This window comes from Oncorhynchus keta, chromosome 10 (assembly GCF_023373465.1).
Source record: "Oncorhynchus keta strain PuntledgeMale-10-30-2019 chromosome 10, Oket_V2, whole genome shotgun sequence".
In the NCBI taxonomy this organism is placed as follows: domain Eukaryota; kingdom Metazoa; phylum Chordata; class Actinopteri; order Salmoniformes; family Salmonidae; genus Oncorhynchus; species Oncorhynchus keta.
The window spans coordinates 18811631-18839244 of NC_068430.1; the positions used below are offsets into that span (position 1 = coordinate 18811631).

Below are 27614 nucleotides of genomic sequence, written 5' to 3' on the forward strand. Positions count from 1 at the left end.
CTGTGTTATTATGTTATAACTAAGTCTATGATTTGATAGAGCAGTCTGACTGAGCGGTGGTAGGCACCAGCAGGCTCGTAAGCATTCATTCAAACTGCACTTCCGTACATTTTGCCAGCAGTTCTTCGTGGCTGTTGATGATGTGTTCCTGGTTTGAGCCCAGGTAGGAGCGAGGAGAGGGACGGAAGCTATACTGTTACACTGTCAATACTAAAGTGCCTATAAGAACATTCAATAGTCAAAGGTTAATGAAATACAAATGGTATAGAGATAAATAGTCCTATAATTCCTATAATAACTACAACCTAAAACTTCTTACCTGGGAATATTGAAGACTCATGTTAAAAGGAACCACCAGCTTTCATATGTTCTCATGTTCTGAGCAAGGAACTTAAACGTTAGCTTTCTGACATGGCACATTTTGCACTTTGTTTTTCCATTATTTAAACCAAATTCAACGTTTCATTATTTATTTGAGGCTAAATTGATTTTATTGATGTATTATATTAAGTTAAAATAAGTGTTCATTCAGTTTTCAGTAATTGTCATTATTACAAATAAATAAAAAAATTGACAGATTAATCAGTATCGGCTTTTTTTGGTCTTCCAATAATCGGCGTATCGGTATCGGCATTGAAAAATCATAATCGGCCGACCTCTACCTGAGACGGTAGAGAAAGCGTGACACCCCACTTTCAGGTCTGGGTGCAGCCACTCTGGTCTACTTATTGACATCTCACTGGTCATCTTTTTCTGTAGCAGGTAGGGAGAGCGTGGAAGGGACAATAAGTAGACCAGACCCATCGCTCTCACTTGGGAAAGCATGCTCACGTGAGAGAGGGAATGCCCAATTACACACAAAGGAACCTTGTCCATTTTTTCCAACTGTTAATAACTGCCTGATTAAGGCATCTTCATTCATCCACCATACTTGAGCAGCTCTACTTCCAGGTCACCTTTGCCAATATGTGACCAGTGACCCATGACCCATAAAGTGCCCTCTACTGTAGGATACAACATAATAATAATAATGATAATAATGCTAATAATAATACATGGGACTCATATAGCGCTTGTCTAGTACCCCAAGTGGAATATACAAAGATAGCCAACACAACTACGTACCTAGGCCAAAATTATTCCTGTAATCGGGAAGGCTGTCTTTGGCCAATATTAAGTCAATGAGCTCCCAGAAGTATATAATCCATTTTTTGAATGATACAGGTTCTTATGAGATTTCCATGAAAAGGGGATTAGTTACAATCCATGAGTCTAGCTCTGGTTATACCAATTACTTTACATATTTAAGTCTGAGTTTCCCTCTTACAGAGCAGCCAGCTTAAAGTCAAACAAAATGAAAGTTTTGGAAAAATGTTAATGACTTAAAAGTAGACTTTGAGTGATGTTAGTTTCCAAAACACATTTACTTATCCACATGTAAGACAGGAACATATGTCTGAAGCATGACAAGGTGCATTGTAATATGATTTAGAATTGTAGTTAGTTATGAAATCCATTTTAGCACAGTCTCCTCCCCAACTTAAAATGTCTGTGGAGCACCACGTTACAAAGGTAGATGTTACACCCAGAGTAAAAAAGGTGGCTTGAAATTAACCATGAATGATATTTGCACTCCAATCAGTTTAGCATATTTTAATTACTGCAAATGTCAAGTGGCCCTGGATTTGATCCCAACAGGCTCAACTCCAAATGGGAAGACCAAGAATAGACTTATAAATGTTTCGGACATCATTTATAGTTTAGTTTGTCAAGTTCTCTCCTTGTCAAGCCAACAGTTGTAGTTTCCAAAAGCCTAAACATGTTAATACAAATCACTTTTTTTTGTTCTAATATATAAATGTTCTTATGTATTATCCATGATGAAGTAAAATAAAATATCCTTAAGTTCTGGTGATGGGCATTAAATAGAAGTAATCACTTTATGGTCATATCTTATATGGCCCACAAAAGCTACCTCCAGGGATGCATATCTATGTAAACCAAATATTCCATTGTACCATAAATGTACATAAATGTATACCATAAATGTCCACTGTGTTTATATGTACCGTAGAGACATTCTGTGTACCTCTTTGAGGCTTGGTGTAATTACACACTGTTTCTACACATTACAAAAATGACCTCCACTCAGTAATCTGTTAGGGCTCAGTGTTATTCGTGATCCTTGTGACGTCCCTACCTTAACCATAACCATAACCATAACCCTTACCTAAACCTAACCTTAACCATTTTAAATGTCAAATTCAATGGGGTAGTGACCTCCCAAAGATCCCGGATATCACATACCAATCTGTTATACAATGTATTCGTTTTACAAATCTATCCAACTCTTGCAAAAAACATTTTTTTTTAACTGTGCACCTCTATGCAAATCTACTACGGTCTACTGTATGCAAAAATCCCTTGATACGATTCTCATTATTACTGTCTGTATTGTTTTATGCAGTATCCCGTTGATATGAAAAGCATTGCTTTATAATATGGAGTAACCTTCTATTCTGTCTGCTATCTGGAACAGTGTTGCATGAACATTCTACCCCTGTCCTCATTCTGTATGTCTGTGAAGAAAAAAAGATGATTAAACACGATCTTAAAATAGAATGTGAAGACACCTGTTTCAACAACTACGTTTTTATAGGGTTACTTTACATGTGATTATTATTCATGGTTTTCTCTGAGCCTTACAAAGTAAGAAACACTAGTAAAATACTTTTTTAGCTAAAGCACGGATAGAGAGCAGAATCAGAACGCAGGCATCGAACTATCAAAATCTCTATCTATCAACCCTACAGAGCTGACCTTACAGATTGACTTGAAAATATGCACACCTCCCATTCTGCCAATGGCTCCACATTCCTCTATTTGTGATAACTCTTAAGTTGATTTGGTAGTGCACACACATACACCCATAGACACATAGACAAACAGTACATCCAATCCAATACAAACATACAGTAGGGTATACATTGTCCTGAACTGAACATGCTAAGTCCACATATAGTGTCTGACACACTTAAAACATTTGATCTCGCTGTCAGTAAGGTGATGCTTTCCCTTTGAGTACTAATCCGGTTTAAAATGAAGATTATGACTCTGTCATAGCTCCCAGTCCTGAGACCAGCTTTATCAGTACTGCACCTTGACTATTCATGTGAATTTGCAGGCCAAGTAGCTCAAGGTGCTACTTTGCAGATTGAGTGCTTTAACCTGGATCTTAAAACTCTGGGCCCAGCATCTTTTTGAGCCTGAAAAAAATGCTTGCAGATGTTACGTTTCAACTTGAGGTCAAGTCTTGTTTATTTACATAATTCTAAAATAGCTTAATTTCTTTATTAATGGTCCAATGTTGCCGTTTTTATCTCAATATCAAATCATTTCTGGGTTACAATTATATATGGGTAACAATTATATACCTTACTGTGATTGTTTTTTATTAAAATGCCAAAACTCCATCTCACCAAAACAGGCTGAAATTTCAGGCAGCTCTTACACTAAAAGGGCATTATCATAATTTCCATAATTTCACAGTATTATTCCAACATCATAGTATGGAAATATACACTTAGTGTTCAAAACATTAGGAAGACCTGCTCTTTCCATGACATAGGTGAATCCAGGTGAAAGCTATGATCCCTCCTTATTGATGTCACTTGTTAAATCCACTTCAATCAGTGCAGATGAAGGGGAGGAGACAGGTTAAAGAATAATTTTTAAGCCTTGAGACAAACGAGATATGGATTGTGTATGTGTGCCATTCAGAGGGTGAATGGGCAAGACAAAATATTTAAGTGCCTTTGAATGGGGTATGGTAGTAGGAGCCAGACACACCAGTTTGAGTATGTCAAACACTGCAAAGCTGCTGGGTTTTTCCCGCTCAACAGTTTCCCGTGTGTATCAAGAGTGGTCCACCACCCAAAGGACATCCAGCCAACTTGACACAACTATGGGAAGCATTGGTTTTATACATTCTAATCAATTCCATACAATTATATGTTTCAGGGCGGAATATTGTAATCATTCAATTAACAGATAATACTCAACTAACAATTAAACATGGGTCACCATACCTGTGGAATGCTTTCGGCACCTTGTCGTTTTTGCCCAGACGAATTGAGATTGTTCTGAGGGCAGAACAGGGTGCAACTCAATATTAGGAAGGTGTTCCTAATGTTTTGTACACTCAGTGTATCTATAAAATACAGGACATCACATTTTCTTTACTGTACTGGGCCTTTAATCACTGATTTCGATATTCAACACACCTCGACAATTCAAAATGTATTTTTCAACATCCACATTTTTTATTTCAACCTCGACAAACTCATTCTATCACCGACATTATTGCAATTCCAGGGAGTTCCTTTAAACCTTGACCCTCCTTTGTGTGTATGCAGTGACCTTTCACCACCTCTGTGGGAAATCTGGGCCAAATGTTCTCTGGCTCTGCTGCATAAGATCCATTACATGGCCTTAGGAGGGGCTATCTATTCTGTCCCTACTTGAATTAACTGATCTCTATCTAACATATATTTAAGTATTGTCAAGAATAAGACTGATGTGTGTATGATTTAAGACTGACAGTGGATGGTGAGGGGCTGGGCATGACTGGGCTGTGAAGGCCAGTAGAAAATGGTGCAGAAATCACAAATGTCACAGATCATAATTGTTATATAATCTGACAACATGCAGTTCCTTATAAAACTATATATTATTCATCCAGATAGTTTTTTGATGTATTAACATAAGTAATGGGGTGATAAATATGTGTGTGATTGATTGATGGGAATTATTGGTATATTGAAAATGTCTACTTTCCCCATTCACTGTTACCTGTATATCATTCATCTCTCCCCTCAATCCGCTTACATCAGACTTATTCTCTCAAATATGACAGTAAAGATGACACTGATATACTTCAACTCTGTCAGAGTGAGGAATATAACTCCACCTGGAGGTCGAGATCATATCTCTTCACAGTTAATGTTACTGTGAGAAATACAATGCTGTCTGTACCTTCAAAAATGTGTATGTCACTCTCAGGCTACGAATAACGAATAATCACAATATGGCATCTGTAATATTCAATCACAGTTCATGATCGATATTTTGATGGTGTAATGAAAAATAATCTGTTAAAAGAGACCTTAGTTCTCCGTGCTTTATTTGAGACACCTTGTGCAACATAAAGTGACATATAGGACATTGCACCTTTATTTAACCAGGTTAGTACCCTGGATCTACTTTCATTCCTACAATACACCTGCTTCTGTTTTCAGACAGCCTGGTGTCGGCTATGAAATCCCTGGGTTCTCCTCAAGAGTTAGAGCAGGTATCAGGAGATTAATGTCCATGTCCAGACACTTACCTGTCAGCCAACATGACAAGATTATTCCTGTGTGTGGCTGGCTGGAATACACTTACAGTACTTTGCTATGGCATAGACGTCACACAGTCTTCATGTCACGCCTCTTCTTGGAAATGTCGTCTGTCATATGATACACAGTGCTTTGTAAAAATATAATATATTTAGGTCAGCAAATCATATATATCTAAAACGTTACCTATCACACTATGAAGAATATCCTGTGTGTGAGCAGGTCAATTTGTCGCTGTTAATGTTCACGTGTAACATAGTAAGAAGGAAATATAACAATATCAGATATCAGCGTTCCAATATCATGTATACAACATGATGCATTGATTTGGCAGAAAGAAACAACAAATTAAACAATATTTAGCTGGATTCAAAATGGAACTGTGGATTCTCTTTGACACCCGCTATTCCTATTACCTGTGTATTTGCCATTCTAATTGCCTGCTGCAAATCCATTTGTTTTCGTAGACAATCTTTGTTCTCTCTGAAAAAAAATGTGGAGAGCCGTCAATCATGCAGGTTAGTGTTTTTCGTCATGAATGTTGTTCTGGAGGCAGCTCTGCAGAGTGGTCACTAGTTGGCACAGTTACAAAGTTATAAAATAAGATTTTAAACCTAACCCTAACCACATTGCTAACCCTAACCTTGAATTAAAATTAAAAAGCACATTTTTGTTTATGATTCTTTACAACATAGGCCATATTGACTTTGCAGCTGGCCCATCTGGCAGAAATCGCTCAGTTCTGCCTCCAGAACAAGATTCATGACAAAGTCAACCTACTTCAATCATATCATAGTAGTAGTGTTCAATAGAGTTCATACATGAGCATTTCAAAGCTTGATTTTCCTTTCTCACAAGTAATCTAAAACTATCTGGAAAATAATCTGTCATTTCTGTATTCATGAGCTATTGATAATTAACAATCAGTATGCAAAAGGCCTTGAGATCGTCTCCAGGCAACCATATAGATCTGAAGCCTACGATACACATATTGATTGGTTTCATGTGGGGAAGGTACATCCACACACTACCCATACATTCAGCAGTATTGAGCTGCTTACAAATACCACCCTGGGATGGCATGAAGAGAGACATTATTTTCTCTTGTTAGAAAGGTTGTTATATTCTCCATAGACATAGCACAATTAACCCTTACCGTAAAATACACTATACATGTATATAATCATGACTTGTTAAGACTCTGTAAAGCACTGGACGATGTTTGTGGGTATAACTGCCAATTTTCATTAGTCGGGTCAGTGTCCTCTGCCAGTTGCAGGGCATCGAATCCAATTCAGGTAATTCAATTCTGATTGAAACAATCCAAATTGCATGCATGGACTGACACTATACTGTAGGAGTTGGATTTGTTCATTTTATGCTAGCCAAGGACCAAAGTATTCAGTTAGATGTTGATCATGTTCAAAAATAAAAACCTGGGTGAGGGGAAGCACAGGAGCCATGCTATCAATGTTGTGGTAACCATCAATGCAGAGGGATGTCTCACTGACTCCTGTAAATGATGTCATTCTCCCTGGCACTTTCAAAATGGTACAGACATCTAAAATGAAAACACATTTAAAAATAGACATTTCAATGTGAAACATTTTATTCAGTCTCAATAACATCTCACAGAGATACATTTAGTTTGTTAATACAATAGTATTAAAAGGCTTATGCAACATCTATATCACATTTATGGTAAATAAACAAAAAATAAGCTATCAAGCACACAACTTGAAGTATCTTGATTACCAAACAATTGAAAATGGAGAACGAGTTAAATGAATGGAACATGTTATACAATCTTCCCCAGCTATGAACAAGTTCTGTATATTGATCCAATATGTCTGTGATGGTCATATTGACCATGATGATGCTTTTAAATGTTGATGATAGAATATGTAAAACCTCAGGAATGTCCAAATACCACAGAACTTTGATTTTTTTTTCACCGAATTTGCTGAATATTGACAGCAGCCAGACAAACCATATACAGTAACTGTGCTTCATGAAGAAATGAAAGGACAACCTCTGAATGAACCATGGTTATTTCAACAGCTGAGTCATCCTAACAGAATGTTTACTGTACAATAACAAATAAACAGGGCACATAGAACACAGGGATGAGACACAAATAGGCAAGGCTCATGTAGATTGTCAAACATTAGAACAATCTTCTCATATGTAAAGCCTGACCTTTCTGCATAATATATAGTGAAATAAAACACTCAAAAGCTTGGTTGACAAATTAATACAAAACTGCATACAAATATAAGGCAATGCAGCTGCATTGAATACTCTTAAATAGTAAGCTGTTGATTTCACATTCTTGAGAAGTGAATGCTACACATAAAATAACAGTTTGTTATAATCTGCCACATACTTTGCTGAGTAGATGATTCTCAAAGTTAGAGTTCATAAAAGGCATCTTAAGTTACAAAGTTAATCTTGAAAGTATAAAAAACATAACTACACAAATGTTCATTGGAGCTGAGCTGAAATGGCCCTTTGAGTTAAGACCTGAAAAAGACAAAGACACATTAACAAGCATACCTGGGTGTCACGCCTTGGTCATTGTATTTTGTGTTTTTGGTATATGTTTGGGTAGGCCAGGGTGTGACATGGGTTTATATGTTGGGTTTCGTATTGGGGTTTGTATTAATTGGGATTGTGTATGATTAGGGGTGTGTCTAGTTAGGCTTGGCTGCCTGAAGCGATTCTCAATTGGAGTCAGGTGATTCTTGTTGTCTCGGATTGGGAACCGTATTTAGGTAGCCTGAGTGCGCTTTGTATTTTGTGGGTGTTTGTTCCTGTCTCTGTGTTGTATTCACCAGATAGGCTGTAATTAGTTTCACGATTCGTTTGTTGTTTTCTTATTTCAGTTATTTCATGTACCGCGTTCTTTCATTAAAGTCATGAGTAACCTACACGCTGCATTTCGGTCTGACTCTCTTCTTACAACAGACGAACGTCGTTACACTGGGTGACTCATACTTATGAGACAGACATTTGTTTAAGGCACTTTGGAAACCCAAAAGTTCATCCTGTGAATGGTGAAAGACAAAAACATATCTTACTGGACATCTTTGGTATCCTGATGGGGCCACTGGTGTTGCCATCACCTCCACCACTCAAGACTTTGATCTCAATGAGGTAGTCCTCGCCAGAGGGGACTTGCAGCTCCACGCTGGTCCTGTTGGTCTCCACCACGCTGCTCTTTCCAAGCCAGTTCTGACGGTACACCACCTGCACACCCCACAAGACATGCCACAAGAGGTCGCTTCACAGTCCAAGTCCAGAACAAACTATTACATAGAGCCATGACTGCATAGAACTCCACATCATGTAACTGATGCAAGCAGTAAAATTCTATTTAAAAAACAGAAAAAAACACCTTATGAAACAGCGGGGACTGTGAAGCAAAACAAACATAGGCACAGACACATGCATACACACACACACACGATAACATACGCACTATACACACACATACACATGGATTTAGTACTGTAGATATGTAGTAGTGGTGGAGTAGTGGCCTGAGGGCAGACAGTGTGTTGTGAAATCTGTGAATGTATTGTAATGTTTAAAAAACATGTATAAACTGCCTTATTTTGCAGGACCCCAGGAAGAGTTGCTGCTGCCTTGGCAGGAACTAATGGGGATCCATAATAAACCCCAGGAAGAATAGCTGCTGCCTTGCCAGGAACTAATGGGGATCCATAATAAATTCAAAAACCTTGAGACGGGTGAGGGAATATCATGGCGAGTATCTGATTAATACTGATTTAAGCGACACAAGTCATTTGACCTTAAAGAGAAATTACTGATTTATGGATAATGCCTCTGTACTGTTTCTTTGAAGAAAGAAAAAGTGCTTCTCAGAGAAAGCCAAACTCTCAGTCAAATAGTTTTAAGAAATGTATTGTATTTTTAATGCAAGCTCTTTCCAGAGGATGCCATGAATTGCAAATTACTGTATAGTGTGAGGTGTTATAGTGTGGCCCCCTGTGGTGCTCAGTGGAAGGGGTGGACCCCTGTGGCGCTCCGTGGAGGCTGGTGTCGCCCCCATGTGGCGCTCCGTGGAGGCTAGTGTCTCCCTGTGGTGCTCCGTGGAGGCTGGTGTCCCCCTGTGGTGCTCCGTGGAGGCTGGTGTCTCACTGTGGCGCTCCGTGGAGGCTGGTGTTCCCCTGTGGTGCTCCGTGGAGGCTGGTGTCCCCCTGTGGTGCTCCGTGGAGGCTGGTGTCCCCCTGTGGTGCTCCGTGGAGGCTGGTGTCTCACTGTGGTGCTCCGTGGAGGCTGATGTCCCCCTGTGGTGCTCCGTGGAGGCTGGTGTCTCACTGTGGTGCTCCGTGGAGGCTGGCGTCGCCCAGTGGCGCTCCGTGGAGGCTGGTGTCTCACTGTGGTGCTCCGTGGAGGCTGGTGTCCCCCTGTGGTGCTCCGTGGAGGCTGGTGTCTCACTGTGGTGCTCCGTGGAGGCTGGCTTCGCCCAGTGGCGCTCCATGGAGGCTGGTGTCTCACTGTGGTGCTCCGTGGAGGCTGGTGTCTCACTGTGGCGCTCCGTGGAGGCTGGTATGACCCCCATATGGCGCTCAGCGAAGGCTGATGTCTGAATGTGGAGCTTCACAGGCTCCAAGCAGCTTCCTCACCTGCTCTCTCAAATCTCTGAGCGACATCCGATCAGTCAATAAGAAAATGTATACATTAAAAGAAAGCAGAACGTTTTCTGAGTCATAATCCTCTGCTGAATGCTCCAAGAGTTCAGATACCCAGGATGACATGAAACGCTTCCTGTTACACAGGTTCAAACACATCAGGTCTTTTCACTACTGCGGAATTGAGGGAGATCGAGAGGCAGGAATCTTCACAGTGTCTCCTGACCCCTCCTGTCTCAGCCTCCAGTATTTATGCTGTAGTAGTTTGTGTCGGGGGGCTAGAGTCAGTTTGTTATATCTGGAGTACTTCTCCTGTCCTATTCGGTGTCCTGTGTGAATCTAAGTGTGCGTTCTCTAATTCTCTCCTTCTTTCTTTCTCTCTCTCGGAGGACCTGAGCCCTAGGACCATGCCCCAGGTCTACCTGACATGATGACTCCTTGCTGTCCCCAGTCCACCTGGCCATGCTGCTGCTCCATTTTCAACTGACCTGAGCCCTAGGACCATGCCCCAGTACTACCTGACATGATGACTCCTTGAGTCCACCTGGCCATGCTGGCTCAGTTTCAACTGTTCTGTCTTAACGACCATGCTGGTCATTTATGAACATTTGAACATCTTGGCCATGTTCTGTTATAATCTCCACCCGGCACAGCCAGAAGAGGACTGGCCACCCCACATATGCTCTCTCTAATTCTCTCTTTCTTTCTCTCTCTCGGAGGACCTGAGCCCTAGGACCGTGCCCCAGGACTACCTGACATGATGACTCCTTGCTGTCCCCAGTCCACCTGACTGTGCTGCTGCTCCAGTTTCAACTGTTCTGCCTTATTATTATTCGAACATGCTGGTCATTTATGAACATTTGAACATCTTGGCCATGTTGTGTTATAATCTCCACCCGGCACAGCCAGAAGAGGACTGGCCACCCCACATAGCCTGGTTCCTCTCTAGGTTTCTTCCTAGGTTTTGGGCTTTCTAGGGAGTTTTTCCTAGCCACCGTGCTTCTACACCTGCATTGCTTGCTGTTTGGGGTTTTAGGCTGGGTTTCTGTACAGCACTTTGAGATATCAGCTGATGTACGAAGGGCTATATAAATACATTTGATTTGATTTGATTTGATTCACTGAATGTATCACGGAGAAACAGAGAAACAGGTTTGTTTTGCGTCATGTCACTGGGAACAGACTTTTTAATTTTGTACGGCCAGACAGGGACAATCCATATGTGATACTGAAAGTGCTGAGGTTTATATTTCCACTGCGACCAGGGAGCAATTTTTAGAGAACATAGCTGCTGAGGTTAGCCAAGAAACTGCATTTGTTTCCTAGTTTTCAAAGATTCTGCTATTTCACTGACAACACTCACCTTGTATCCTGTCACCTCAGACTCATTTCCCATTGCCTTGACATGCTCCCACTTTAAGAAGATCTTGGAGTTGGTCAAGTTCCACTCAATATTCCCTGGAGGTTGACTTGGTGCTGAAAGATATGCAATCATATAGCAACTCGAGTTAGTCACGTAACATTCCATCAATAGCTGAAATAACTCCTAAATTACTTTCTCACTTTTATCCATCCCCTTATCGCTGCTGTATGAAGGAAATCTCAACTAGAAGGGTACAAGGTTAGTGGCTGAATGATTGCCTCTAACTCTTGTTACAGATTTTTGTCATTTTCGAAAAGAGGTCCCTGCTAATTCATATTGTAGGTATAAGATAATCAAATTCCATCCGTTAGTCTGCAGTCAACACACAGTCAAGACCATACACAGATGACTGTGTTTCGTCTCAGCAGTGCTGTTGATGTAGAGGATTCACAGAGGCTCTAAAGTCATTGAAGTCGTATTATATTCTGCTGCAAATTACCACAATTCCATTAATGTAAACCTCTGCGGGATATGCAGGCTTCATGAACGTGAAAGCGGATTTGTAAAGAGAGAAATGCTCAAATTGCATGTGACAGCTGTCCCATCTCAGAAAAAGACTCACGTGGTTTCTTGGTGGTGACATTGACTGCAGGGCTAGAAGGCCCTGCTCCAGCACTGTTCTGTGCCCTGACTGAGATCAGATACAACGTACTTCCCATGAGTCCAGAGAGAAGGGCCACAGTATCCGTGACCTTCACCATCTCAGCATCACTCTCCTGTACCCCCTCCTCCCAACAAAGCACCTGGAATCAAAGACATGAAGGTTATCCCAGACCTCCTGGCAGCATTAGAAACACTTCCAGCGCTGTTGTTTGCTGATTTCATTCTGGATCTGATGAACAGTGGCTGTGAGTGAACAATGAAGGTCAAGTTAAAATCTCTCTGGGATCGTTTGGGATGCTAACGTCCCACCTTGCCAACAGCCAGTGAAAGTGCAGGGCGACAAATTCAAAACAACAGAAATCTCATAATTAAAATTCCTCAACCATACAAGTATTTTACACCATTTTAAAGATACACTTCTCGTTAATCCAACCACAGTGTCCGATTTCAAAAAGGCTTTTCGGCAAAATCAGAACATATCATTATGTTAGGTCAGCAACTCGTCACAGAAAGCATTCAGCCACTTTCCAACCAAAGAGAGGTGTCACAAAAAGCAGAAATATAGATCAAATTAATCACTAACCTTTGACGATCTTCATCAGATGACACTCCCAGGACTCAATGTTACACAATACATGTATATTTTGTTCGATCAAGTTCATATTTATATCCAAAAACCTCAGTTTACATTGGCGCCATGTTCAGAAATGCCTCCAAAACATCCAGAGAAATTGCAGAGAGCCACATCAAATAACAAAAATCCTCATCATAAACTTTGATGAAAGATACATGTTTTACATAGAATTAAAGATAAACTTGTTCTTAATGCAACCACTGAGTCAGATTTCAAAAAAGCTTTACGGCAAAAGCACAATATTCAATAATCTGAGAACAGCGTTCAACCACAAATGGAAGCCATACAGTTACCCACCAAATTGTGGAGTCAACAAAAGTCATAAATAGCATTATAAATCTTCACTTACCTTTGCTGATCTTCGTCGGAATGCACTCCCAGGACTCCCACTTCCACAAGAAATGTTTGTTTTGTTCGATTACATCCATATTTATGTCCAATAGGCAATCACTTAAATTAAACTACAAACCATTACAAACCAAATTTCCAAATTCCTGGTTGGATTTGTCTCAGGTTTTTGCCTGCCATATGAGTTCTGTTATTCTCACAGACATCATTCAAACAGTTTTAGAAACTTCAGAGTGTTTTCTATTAAATACTACTAATGATATGCATATATTAGCATCTGGGACAGAGTAGCAGGCAGTTTACTCTGGGCACCTTTACTCTGCATTCTGAGCCAGAAAACGACGTCATTTCCGGTCACAACTTGCAGGCTTGTTTTCGAGTTGCTGTGCGTTTTGTTGCCAACCTATTTTGCTACCTGACAACTTTACGGTTTTTCACTTTTTAATTACCGTTCATATATTTATTTATTTTTTCCTCAACTTTTTCACTCCGGACGCTTTATCTGGACACGATTCGTCAGGACCTCCAAGAGCCGAAGCTAAGTAGTAACATTAACATGATGCCTTCTAATTGTAGTCGCTGTACTCACCTTACGGCGAGGATAGCTGTGCTACAAGCCCAGCTTCAGACGCAATCGTTAGGTAATTTCAGTGTAGGAAAGGATGAAACAGTGTCTGTGCCACCAGTAAGTACAGATAGTAGTATAAATCCCCTGGCACAGTCCCCGCAGCCGGACAACTTTCTCACGGTTCCTGGAAGGAAATGCTATAGGAAAGCTCAACCGGTGTCGCTCATTCAGCCGACATAAACTTTCAACCGGTTTTCCCCATTAAGCAGCGGGTCGGAGTCAGAGGCCGAGTCTTCTCTGGTCTCTACTCCTCCCGTTACGGGGTCTGAGACGCCGAAGCTTCCCACCATTAGCTCTGACAAATTGAAAACTCTAGTCATTGGCGACCCCATTACCCGCAGTATTAGACTTAAAACGAATCATCCAGCGATCATACACTGTTTACCAGGGGGCAGGGCTACCGACGTTAAGGCTAATCTGAAGATGGTGCTGGCTAAAGCTAAAAATGGCGAGTGTAGAGAGTATAGAGATATTGTTATCCACGTCGGCACCAACGATGTTAGGATGAAACAGTCAGAGATCACCAAGCACAACATATCTTCTGCGTGCATATCAGCTAGAAAGATGTGTCGGCATCGAGTAATTGTCTCTGGCCCCTCCCAGTTAGGGGAGTGATGAGCTCTACAGCAGAGTCTCACAACTCAATCGCTGGTTGAAAACTGTTTTCTGCCCCTCCCAAAAGATAGAATTTGTAGATAACTGGCCCTCTTTCTGGGACTCGCCCACAAACAGGACCAAGCCTGACCTGCTGAGGAGTGACGGACTCCATCCTAGCTGGAGGGGTGCTCTCATCTTATCTACCAACATAGACAGGGCTCTAACTCCTCTAGCTCCACAATGAAATAGGGTGCAGGCCAGGCAGCAGGCTGTTAGCCAGCCTGCCAGCATAGTGGAGTCTGCCACTAGCACAGTCAGTGTAGTCAGCTCAGCTATCACCATTGAGACCGTGACTGTGCCTCGACCTAGGTTGGGCAAAACTAAACATGGCGGTGTTCGCCTTAGCAATCTCACTAGGATAAAGACCACCTCCATTCCTGTCATTACTGAAAGAGATCATGATACCTCACATCTCAAAATAGGGCTACTTAATGTTAGATCCCTTACTTCAAAGGCAATTATAGTCAATGAACTAATCACTGATCATAATCTTGATGTGATTGGCCTGACTGAAACATGGCTTAAGCCTGATGAATTTACTGTTTTAAATGAGGCCTCACCTCCTGGCTACACTAGTGACCATATCCCCTGTGCATCCCGCAAAGGCGGAGGTGTTGCTAACATTTACAATAGCAAATTTCATTTTAGAAAAAAAAAAGACGTTTTCGTCTTTTGAGCTTCTAGTCATGAAATCTATGCAGCCGACTCAATCACTTTTTATAGCTACTGTTTACAGGCCTCCTGGGCCATATACAGCGTTTCTCACTGAGTTCCCTGAATTCCTATCGGACCTTGTAGTCATAGCAGATAATATTCTAATCTTTGGTGACTTTAATATTCACATGGAAAAGTCCACAGACCCACTCCAAAAGGCTTTCGGAGCCATCATCGACTCAGTGGGTTTTGTCCAACATGTCTCTGGACCCACTCACTGTCACTGTCATACGCTGGACCTAGTTTTGTCCCATGGAATAAATGTTATGGATCTTAATGTTTTTCCTCATAATCCTGGACTATCGGACCACCATTTTATTACGTTTCCAATTGCAACAAATAATCTGCTCAGACCCCAACCAAGGACCATCAAAAGTCGTGCTATAAATTCACAGACAACACAAAGATTCCTTGATGCCCTTCCAGACTCCCTCTGCCTACCCAAGGACACCAGAGGACAAAAATCAGTTAACCACCTAACTGAGGATCTCGATTGAACCTTGTGCAATACCCTAGATGCAGTTGCACCCCTAAAAACTAAAAACATTTCTCATAAGAATCTAGCTCCCTGGTACACAGAAAATACCCGAGCTCTGAAGCAAGCTTCCAGAAAATTGGAACGGAAATGGCGCCACACCAAACTGGAAGTCTTCCGACTAGCTTGGAAAGACGGTACCGTGCAGTACCGAAGAGCCCTTACTGCTGCTCGATCATCCTATTTTTCTAACTTAATTGAGGAAAATAAGAACAATCCGAAATTCCTTTTTTGATACTGTCGCAAAGCTAACTAAAAAGCAGCATTCCCCAAGAGAGGATGACTTTCACTTTAGCAGTGATAAATTCATGAACTTTGAGGAAAAGATTATGATTATTAGAAAGCAAATTACAGACTCCTCTTTAAACCTGCGTATTCCTCCAAATCTCAGTTGTCCAGAGTCTCCACAACTCTGCCAGGACCTAGGATCAAGAGAGACGCTCAAGTGTTTTAGTACTATATCTCTTGACACAATGATGAAAATAATCATGGCCTCTAAACCTTCAAGCTGCATACTGGACCCTATTCCAACTAAACTACTGAAAGAGCTGCTTCCTGTGCTTGGCCCTCCTATGTTGAACATAATAAACGGCTCTCTATCCACTGGATGTGCACCAAACTCACTAAAAGTGGCAGTAATAAAGCCTCTCTTGAAAAAGCCAAACCTTGACCCAGAAAATATAAAAAACTATCGGCCTATATCGAATCTTCCATTCCTCTCAAAAATTTTAGAAAAGGCTGTTGCGCAGCAACTCACTGCCTTCCTGAAGACAAACAATGTATACGAAATGCTTCAGTCTGGTTTTAGACCCCATCATAGTACTGAGACGGCACTTGTGAAGGTGGTAAATTACATTTTAATGGCATCGGACCGAGGCTCTGCATCTGTCCTCGTGCTCCTAGACCTTAGTGCTGCTTTTGATACCATCAATCACCACATTCTTTTGGAGAGATTGGAAACCCAAATTGGTCTACACGGACATGTTCTGGCCTGGTTTAGATCTTATCTGTCGGAAAGATATCAGTTTGTCTCTGTGAATGGTTTGTCCTCTGACAAATCAACTGTAAATGTCGGTGTTCCTCAAGGTTCAGTTTTAGGACCACTATTGTTTTCACTATACATTTTACCTCTTGGGGATGTTATTCGAAAACATAATGTTAACTTTCACTGCTATGCGGATGAAACACAGCTGTACATTTCAATGAAACATGGTGAAGCCCCAAAATTGCCCTCGCTAGAAGCATGTGTTTCAGACATAAGGAAGTGGATGGCTGCCAACTTTCTACTATTAAACTCGGACAAAACAGAGATGCTTGTTCCAGGTCCCAAGAAACAAAGAGATCTTCTGTTGAATCTGACAATTAATCTTAATGGTTGTACAGTCGTCTCAAATAAAACTGTGAAGGACCTCGGCGTTACTCTGGACCCTGAACTCTCTTTTGAAGAACATAACAAGACCATTTCGAGGACAGCTTTTTTCCATCTACGTAATATTGCAAAAAATCAGAAACTTTCTGTCCAAAAATGATGCAGAAAAATTAATCCATGCTTTTGTCACTTCTAGGTTAGACTACTGCAATGCTCTACTTTCCGGCTACCCGGATAAAGCACTAAATAAACTTCAGTTAGTGCTAAATACAGCTGCTAGAATCCTGACTAGAACCAAAAAATTTGATCATATTACTCCAGTGCTAGCCTCTCTACATTGGCTTCCTGTCAAAGCAAGGGCTGATTTCAAGGTTTTACTGCTAACCTACAAAGCATTACATGGGCTTGCTCCTACCTATCTCTCTGATTTGGTCCTGCCGTACATACCTACACGTACGCTACGGTCACAAGACGCAGGCCTCCTAATTGTCCCTAGAATTTCTCAGCTGAAGGCAGGGCTTTCTCCTATAGAGCTCCATTTTTATGGAACGGTCTGCCTACCCATGTCAGAGACGCAAACTCGGTCTCAACCTTTAAGTCTTTACTGAAGACTCATCTCTTCAGTGGGTCATATGATTGAGTGTAGTCTGGCCCAGGAGTGGGAAGGTGAACGGAAAGGTTCTGGAGCAACGAACCGCCCTTGCTGTCTCTGCCTGGCCAGTTCCCCTCTTTCCGCTGGGATTCTCTGCCTCTAACCCTATTACAGTGGCTGAGTCACTGGCTTACTGGGGCTCTCTCATGCCGTCCCTGCAGGGGGTGCATCACCTGAGTGGGTTGATTCACTGTTGTGGTCATCCTGTCTGGGTTGCCCCCCCTTGGGTTGTGCCGTGGCGGAGATCTTTGTGGGCTATACTCAGCCTTGTCTCAGGATGGTAAGTCGGTGGTTGAAGATATCCTTCTAGTGGTGTGGGGGCTGTGCTTTGGCAAAGTGGGTGGGGTTATATCCTTCCTGTTTGGCCCTGTCCGGGGGTGTCCTCGGATGGGGCCACAGTGTCTCCTGACCCCTCCTGTCTCATCCTCCAGTATTTATGCTGCAGTAGTTTGTGTCGGGGGGCTAGGGTCAGTTTGTTATATCTGGAGTACTTCTCCTGTCCTAATCGGTGTCCTGTGTGAATCTAAGTGTGCGTTCTCTAATTCTCTCCTTCTTTCTTTCTCTCTCGGAGGACCTGAGCCCTAGGACCATGCCCAGGACTACCTGACATGATGACTCCTTGCTGTCCCCAGTCCACCTGGCCATGCTGCTGCTCCAGTTTCAACTGTTCTGCCTTACTATTATTCGACCATGCTGGTCATTTATGAACATTTGAACATCTTGGCCATGTTCTGTTATAATCTCCACCCGGCACAGCCAGAAGAGGACTGGCCACCCCACATATGCTCTCTCTAATTCTCTCTTTCTTTCTCTCTCTCGGAGGACCTGAGCCCAAGGACCGTGCCCCAGGACGACCTGACATGATGACTCCTTGCTGTCCCCAGTCCACCTGACTGTGCTGCTGCTCCAGTTTCAAATGTTCTGCCTTGTTATTATTCGACCATGCTGGTCATTTATGAACATTTGAACATCTTGGCCATGTTCTGTTATAATCTCCACCCGGCACAGCCAGAAGAGGACTGGCCACCCCACATAGCCTGGTTCCTCTCTAGGTTTCTTCCTAGGTTTTGGCCTTTCTAGGGAGTTTTTCCTAGCCACCGTGCTTCTACACCTGCATTGCTTGCTATTTGGGGTTTTAGGCTGGGTTTCTGTACAGCACTTTGAGATGTCAGCTGATGTACGAAGGGCTATATAAATACAATTTGATTAGATTTGATTTGATTTATTCATCCAAGCTACTCAATACTGCCCCCCTGCCTGGGCCTTCTCTACAGGCAGCCAGTCCTGGGCTATACTAAGGAAGAACGGGTAAGATCCTCAGGGTGTTCCATCATGAGGGACAATGCTTGTTGTGGAGGAAATTGACATATGATGTTCACACTTGTGAGTGGTGATTTATAGAACACTACTCAGGCAGGGTAGCAGCCAGGGTATAAGGGTCCTTGGGAGACCAGAACAGCTTTGGACAGACCTTTTCATTCTCCAGATTAGGTGGTGAGAAATCTACCTGTATCCCAAGCATTTTTACAGAGTAGGGGAGATGTCAAGTTTTTGCCACTGGCAGTTCTATTTAAATGCATGCCGACCCATTGCAGAGCCAATCATACTGAGGATAATATATATCATGTTGTTTTCTGCTCTCTACCAGCATCATGAATGTTGGGATATTTTTCATACCTCATATCCAATGATCTTCCCACTGCTGGCTGTCTGGGGAATGGGTTCCCAGTACACCTCGATTTCAGAGGCTGATAGCGTCCGGGCCAACACTCTGGACGGAGCTATAGAGGGCTCTAAACATGAAAAGATGACACCAAGAATATTATCAAAAAATGGTAAACATTCAAGTCAAACTAACCCAAACTTTCCGTTTCATCAAGAACTTGACCAATAGTCAAAGGAACTAACCTTCCTCTGCAGAATACACTATAACCACATGGCTAGATGGGCCTTCTCCTTCGTTGTTGTAGACTCCAACTTTCACCTCAAATTGGGAGAGGGGAGGGATGCTGTCGTTCCTGAAGGTGTATATTGATGCATCAGGTGAAGGCAGCACAGTCTGTTTCCACGTGGTTGTACCAAGAGAACGAAAAGCCACAATATATCCAAATTCCTCTCCATTCTGTAGTTCCTCTGGTATCGGCTATGAGACAAAGACATTTTGACAGCATAAATTGTAGATTTTTTCCCCATTGGTTGTGAACTGAATATCAAATGACTATATGAACGGGAAAAGTCAAATTCTGAATAATCAAATTCCATAACATCAACAAGTTAATACATGCAAAATAAAGGAAACACCTGAGTTAATGAGGCACACAAAGTATATTGAAAGGTGCTTCCACACAGGTGTGGCCCCTGAGTTAATTAAGCAATTAAAACATCCCATCATGCTTAGTGTCATGCCCAGTTGCCCTTTATTTTGGCTACCATGGCTAGAAGAAGAGATCTCAGTGAAGAGTGTGTGTGTGTGTCTCAGTCACCATCTCTTTCCCACCGCCATCAACAAAACATCAAATGATGCAATTTCTCGTGTAAGAATGGTGTCGCATCCCTCCAATATATACCAGACACTTGTAGAGTTAATGCAAAGGTGCTTCCTTTCCTTGGCAGTTACCTTTATATCCAAAGCTATACACACTTCCTAAACCATTCTGCATGATAAGCCAAATCACTTTCAGTTATCCACAGAAACACCCATTCTGAGACATCATCCTAGATTTATGCACATACAATTTCCACCATCGCTGCATCTTGCATTTTGATTTACACACCAGGGGAGCCGTTTGGAGGAGGCAAATATCTAGGCAAGACAGCTCTTGTTTTAATTAAAACCCATTTAATTGAAGTCACATTGCCGTAGAGAATTCTGTCAAACCCCATTCATGTCAGAAGAGTGACTTGAAAACAGCCGTCAGAATGAAGACATATTCTAATAAATCTGATCAGCAAGCTTACCTCCCATTGGATAACCAGTTCTCCTCGGCTACCTCCTCCTCCACTCACATTACCCGGTGCTACTTCAGGAACTGGATGGACAGAAACAACAAGTGTCTAATATAAGGGTGTGTATTCCTTCAGAGGGGGGAGTAAAGGCATATTTGAATCCTTACTACTCCAAAACCATACAGAAGCCTTGATATCACTATCATAGTGCCCCTAATCACAATACGGTTTCCTAAATTCACAAAGCAAAGGCTTGTTTAAAAAAAATCCCATTACATTTAGGTTGATACTGACACAAGCGCCTGTGCATACTTGCCTATAAAGGTTACACACACACACACACACACACACACACACACACACACACACACACACACACACACACACACACACACACACACACACACACACACACACACACACACACACACACACACACACACACACACACACACACACACACAGCTGTTGTTAATACAGTGTGTCACATCCATGTGTTCTCCTCTCTTGTGGTTCAGTGAGCCAGTCGGACGCACTCTGCTCACCAGCTCAAAATAGACACTTTTAAGTCATTGCCTGATGGCATGCGTGGGTATTTCACAGCATCTAAATGCTTAAAAGGTATGATGCATCCTGCTCGGTTGGTTCTAATCTAATGAGCAAAAGTATCAAAAGTGTCAATATCCACATGGCTGTGTCAGCCGTGTCATCTAAACACATTAACAAATTCTCACTTTCTTTGCCTATTAGGTAAATCATTAACACCTGTCTCGGTGTCTGTCGATTGGAACTAAGCTGATTCTGTCTTCATTACACATAATTAGCGATGAGAAAGGCACGATAAAAGTGACTGTGGGATCTACATGGTGAAATCTATCAGGGGAAGAACAGAACACTCAATACAAGTTACACCAATCAGACAGTTAGATTCACCACGAGAGGACAGAAAGGAATTAAAAAGTACCTGCTGCTTTCGTTCGAATCTGCTTGGATTGCATGCTGGGCTCTCCAACACCCACATTGTTGATAGCCACCACCCTGAATTCATAATCCACCCAGGGGTTTAAATCTATCACCGTTGCATGAAACATCTGTCCAGGCACAGAATCAGGAACTAGGATTAAAGAATTTAGAATTTAAATACATATTGATTCTCATCCATCAACAAATCACATTTCAGAAAGCATCCATGTTATCAAAGACTGTGATACAATTCAATCAATATAACTTATCCCAGAAGGTCCCTTAGATAACAATTGAGTAAAAAGAAAGCAATACTCCTGTTCACATCATCCCTGAAGCGGACTCTTCTCACAATATTATCATAGTACAGAAACCACCAAATGATATATCTCTATGACAGAAACATTCTCTGAATATAATGTCCTGTAGAGAACACTTCCATAAACGCTGTAGTGTCTAAGCAAATGGATGGGCTGGTGTTGTAGCTACCTGTACTGACAGCCTGCCAGCCGATGGAGAAGGGGGTCCTGGCCTGGATGCTGTATGTGGTGACAGGGCTGTGGTTGTCTGGCCCAGACCCCCAGGAGAGCTGGGCACTGGAGTCAGTGATCTCCCCCACCATGAGGCCCTCTGGGGCACCGGGTGGTCCTGACAGAACAGGGAAACAACCACTGTCAAAGAGCTCTATTGTGTCAGCCAAAAAAGGATGGCAGGATTAAACCAGTTTCATGCAAGGCAGTCAAAAGAAAAAGACTTTTAATATTTCACCCAGTGGAGCAAAAGATCCTTCAATTGATGAGGGGAGATACAAAATGATTCAAAAGGGAAGGAGAAGTGGAAAATTAATGTATTGATTTAGAGATGATCCTGTAGTCATTATTTAACACTGAATGAATGTCACTGAGAATAGTTGGCTGAAGTAAAGAGAATGAATAGAGTGTGATAATGTCTGAGGTTTTCTAATTCCTCTTTAGATGATTGCGACAGCGTGTCAGAAATACAAAGTAGCATCACAGTGAGGAAGTGCGTGCGTACCTCTGACAATGAGGTCGGCTGCTGCTGAGACACTGTCCACCACGGTGTGAACCATGCACACATACTTCCCAGAATGCTTTAGCTGAATATTCCTGACCATCAGATCACCAGCTGATTCCTGATGACAATAGAACAGGACAAAGTGTAATTTCACAACAATACTAGTAATTCCAAATGCAGTCATTCAATAACAATTGTTCATGTTGTGTACCAATAATCATTCTGCTAACGTTTCATCTCTCTGTACGCTATGGCAGTAGCAGGAAGAACTAGGCCAGGCTAGGTCTTTAGAGAGAGAAAAGAGCAGGTAGGAACACTGGAGTGACACTGGTTCTAACAGATCTTGTGTTAAACAAACGACTTCCTGAACTTTAAGAGCTCTGCTAAATGATGCTGACAGTAAAAATGTCAGTGTTATACAGGCCATTTTAGCACAGGGTCTTTGTGTGCTCAGCAGACCCGAGGATACATCCTGTAATCAGATAGATATGTGCTCTGATTCAGAGGGGTTGGGTTAAATGTGGAAGAACATTTTCAGTTGAATGCATTCAGCTGTACAACTGACTATGTATCCCCCTTTCCGTGTTCAATTCCTTGCTCACAGGAGTATTTTCTTATTTTGTATTTATTTAACTAGGCAAGTCAGTTAAGAACAGATTCTTAATTTCAATGACAGCCTAGGAACAGTGGGTTAACTGCCTTGTTCAGGGGCAGAATGACAGATGTTTACCTTGTCCGCTCGGGGACTTGATCTTGCAACCTTCCGGTTAGTAGTCCAACACTCTAACTACTAGTCCACCTACCGAGTACCATGTGGTCTACTCCTAAGATCAGCTACAGGCTGGGAGTTTTCATCTCTCGCTACAAGTTTTACCTGGCCAGGCCTCCATGTTAAATGTCCTAGTCTTGTTTGACTTGTAGGTGTACTGTTACAGTACACAGACGTGAGCAGAGTTGCCTGTGTATAGTCTGTCTCCTGTACAGTACAGGTCAGAGTTTCCCGACCCTGGTCTTCCAGTACCCCCAACAGTACAAATTTTTATTGTAACCCTGGACAAGCACACCTGATTCAACTTGTAATCATCAAGCCCTCAATGAGCTGAATGAGGTGTTTGTCCAGGGCTACAACAACGTTAATTGTTGGGGGTACTGGAGGACCAGGGTTGGTGTATTGTTGGGGGTACTGGAGGACCAGGGTTGGTGTATTTTTGGGGGTACTGGAGGACCAGGGTTGGTGTACTGTTGGGGGTACTGGAGGACCAGGGTTGGTGTATTGTTGGGGGTACTGGAGGACCAGGGTTGGTGTATTTTCGGGGGTACTGGAGGACCAGGGTTGGTGTATTGTTGGGGCTACTGGAGGACCAGGGTTGGTGTACTGTTGGGGGTACTGGAGGACCAGGGTTGGTGTATTGTTGGGGGTACTGGAGGACCAGGGTCAGTGTATTGTTGGGGGTACTGGAGGACCAGGGTCGGTGTATTGTTGGGGGTACTGGAGGACCAGGGTCGGTGTATTGTTGGGGGTACTAGAGGACCAGGGTCGGTGTATTGTTGGGGGTACTGGAGGATCAGGGTCGGGAAACATTGATATACAGTGCCTTCGGAAAGTATTCATACCCCTTGACTTTTTTCACACTTTGTTACGCTACAGCCTCATTCTAAAATGTATTAAATAAAACAATTTCCTCGTCAATCTACACACAATACCCCATAATGATGAAGCGAAAACAGGTTCAGAATTTGTTGCAAATGTATTCAAAACAAAAAAAACAGTAATACCTTATTCACATAAGTATTTAGACCCTCAAAAATTAGCTCAGGTGCATCCTGTTTCCATTGATCATCCTGTTTCTACAACGATTGGAGTCCACCTGTGGTAAATTCAATTGATTGGACATGATTTGGAAAGGCACACACCTGTCTATATAAGGTCCCACAGTTGACAGTGCTTGTCAGAGCAAAAACCAAGCAATGAGGTTGAAGGAATTGTCCGTAGAGCTCAGAGATAGGATTGTGTCGAGGCACAGATCTGGGGAAGGGTACCAAAACATTTCTGCAGCATTGAAGGTCCCCAAGAACACAGTGGCCTCAATAAATCTTAAATGGAAGAAGTTTGGAACCAGCAAGACTCTTCCTAGAACTGTCCGCCTGGCCAAACTGAGCAATCGGGTGAAAAGGGCCTTTGTCAGGGAAGTGACCAAGAACCAAATGGTCACTCTGACAAAGCTCTAGAGTTCCTCTGTGGAGATGGGAGAACCTTCCAGATGAACAACCATCTCTGCCGCACTCCACCAATCAGGCCTTTATAGTAGAGTAGACAGACGGAAGCAACTCCTCAGTAAAAGGCGAATGACAGCTCACTTGAAGTTTGCCAAAAGCGCCTAAAGACTATCAGACCATGAAAAACAAGATTCTCTGGTCTGATGATTGATCTCTGTGGCCTGAATGTCAAGCGTCACATCTGGAGGAAATCTGGCACCATCCCTATGGTGAAGCATGCTGTGGGGATGTTTTTCAGCGGCAGGGAAAACTAGTCAGGATCGAGGCAAAGATGAACGGAGCAATGTACAGAGAGATCCTTGATGAAAACCTGCTCCAGAGTGCTCAGTACCTCAGACTGGGGTGAAGGTTCACCTTCTAACAGGACAACGACCCTAAGCACACAGCCAAGATAACACAGGAGTGGCTTCGGGACAAGTCTCTGAATGTCCTTGACTGAATGTCCTTGAGCCAAAGCCCGGACTTGAACCCAATCGAACATCTCTGGAGAGACTTGATAATAGCCGTGCAGCAACAATCCCTATCCAACCCGAAAGAGCTTAAGAGAATCCGCAGAGAAGAATGGGAGAAACTCCCCAAACAGAGGTGTGCCAAGCTTGTAGCGTCATACCCAAGAAGACTTGAGGCTGTAATCGCTGCCAAAGGTGCTTCAACAAAGAACTTAGTAAAGAGACTGAATACTTAGGTAACTGTCAGGTTGGATGGGGAGCGTTGCTGCACAGCTATTTTCAGGTCTCTCCAGAGATGTTAGATTGGGTTCAAGTCCGGGCTGTAATATTCCTATAAGCAAAAAAATTACAAATTTGTAAATTTTTGCTTTGTCATTATTGTGTGTAGATTGATATGGGGGGAAAAAAATATTTTAATCATTTTTTGAATTACGGCTGTAACGTGTCAAAATGTGGAACAATTCAAGGAGTCTGAATACTTTCTGAAGGCAGTGTAGGTACATACCCCTCCTATCATCTCAAAGTGGTCCTGTTTGTTAAAATCAATGAGTTTGCCGTTGAAGAACCACTTAAAGGTGGGATCCAGGGAGGAGTCTCGGGACACTTCACATGGCAACACGATGCTCTGTCCCACAGTGGCATCCACACTCAGTGGTGGAACCGTTATCTTGGTTGGCTCTGTTTGACAACACAGAAAAACAAACACAGGATCATGTGTTACTGGAACCGTGCTACAATATTTGAATATAGGCCTGCTGCTGGAAAAATGACCTGATCATGTTGACAAGATGTTTTAAATTAAATGCTTATTCCTTTCAATCCAATTAACATGTTTGGAGATGTTTTTTGTTGTTGTATTGATATAGCCTTGAGGCAGAATAATTCATCATAATGCAATGATGGTGTCAAATTAATACTCCATGTACAACCATCAGTTATTAAAACAGCCAAATCAACACATTTAAACAACAGCTCTTATTTTTAAATCAACATGAAATATCTGACTTGGGTGGAACATAACATCTCTCTCCTCACTACTCTAGATGCCAGGGATTTTCTCCCCTCTGCTGTGTGACCAATAACTCACGGCTGACAAAACCAAGGATGATGAGTTATGTTTCTGTCAAACCAGCAGGAACATAAAACAACTATATATTTCATTATCAATTTCATGCTTGGCTTAGTATTTCCCCCTCTAAACACAGGTTTAAACCATCTGCTTAAAAGGTAGTGAAATCCGTGTCCGGAAAAGTACCTTTCACCACCAGAGTACCAGTACTGCTTGATGTCCCAAAGGGGTTCCTGGCCACACAGGTGTACCTCCCTCCGTCTGATTTGCTGATGTTGGTGATACGGAGAGTTCCATCCTCCATAATAGTCCGTCTGACAAAAATTAAGGAACAGACAACTGTTGTTATCAGGATCAGTAATGATTTGATAGCACTGACTGGGTTATATAGGGATTCTAAAGGATGATAAGCATTCAAATACATCAACACTTGTGGCTTCATCTCGATTATAAACTGGGTGGTACGAGACCCTGAATGCTGATTGGCTGAAAGCTGTGGTATATCAGACCCTATACCATGGTTATGACAAAACATTTATTTTTACTGCTCTAATTACATTGGTAACTAGTTTATAATAGCAATAAGGCAACCCAGGGGTTTGTGATATATGGCCAATATACAAGCAGTGCGTCGTGCCTATGAACAGTCATTAGCCGTGTTATATTGGCCATATACCACATCCCCTCGGGCCTTATTGCTTAAATAGCCTACATCCATGTTGTAGTTTGAATGACAAGTATTTCATGAATTTAAAACTGAATTGTCTAGAAGACTGAATTCTCTACAAGGACATTTGCACATTTCAGAACAGAGCAATTATCTTAGTTGAAGCAGAACAGATTTGCTGTTGGGTCGACATGCTATTGAAAGCACAAAAGATTAAATGTGCATTTTAATAGAATACACAGTGGGACACTAAGGCCAATGAGGATAGGGGAAGGAGAAGAGAGCAGAACAACAGTGAGAGATGATTCACTCCGAATTGGAATCTTTACCTGCGGCCTTGTAATTATACAACATGTGTGAGATCCTATCGACACACTAAAAGCCATTTCCAAAAGGTAATGAAAGCAGATATGACTAAAGAGCCATCTCACTTGTAGCTGGCTGTCTGGACACAGTGAGATACTGAGGAAACTCGAGCAACAATGTTGAAAAAGGCACATTACTGAAATACTAATCAGGGACGATTGTAGACTACATACAGTTGAAGTCGGAAAGTATACTCATAAAGTATACTGTATACTCATCCAGACT

General features: G+C 42.1%; 1 protein-coding gene across 1 annotated transcript in view; it reads right to left on the minus strand.

The window, feature by feature from the left end:
- Positions 1 to 6987: 6987 nt before the first annotated feature.
- LOC118373925 (contactin-4-like) overlaps positions 6988 to 27614 on the minus strand; it is a 116767-nt gene continuing 96140 nt past the window's right edge. The window contains exons 12-23 of the mRNA XM_052526623.1: positions 26543 to 26670; positions 25793 to 25965; positions 22562 to 22679; positions 22016 to 22174; positions 21528 to 21677; positions 20576 to 20646; positions 19526 to 19760; positions 19295 to 19410; positions 12040 to 12220; positions 11418 to 11530; positions 8477 to 8645; positions 6988 to 7919 (exon numbers count right to left, since the gene is read on the minus strand). Of these exons, the coding sequence (XP_052382583.1) occupies positions 7834 to 7919; positions 8477 to 8645; positions 11418 to 11530; positions 12040 to 12220; positions 19295 to 19410; positions 19526 to 19760; positions 20576 to 20646; positions 21528 to 21677; positions 22016 to 22174; positions 22562 to 22679; positions 25793 to 25965; positions 26543 to 26670 (1699 nt within the window). The 3' untranslated portion in view covers positions 6988 to 7833. The remainder of the gene's footprint in view (positions 7920 to 8476; positions 8646 to 11417; positions 11531 to 12039; positions 12221 to 19294; positions 19411 to 19525; positions 19761 to 20575; positions 20647 to 21527; positions 21678 to 22015; positions 22175 to 22561; positions 22680 to 25792; positions 25966 to 26542; positions 26671 to 27614) is intronic.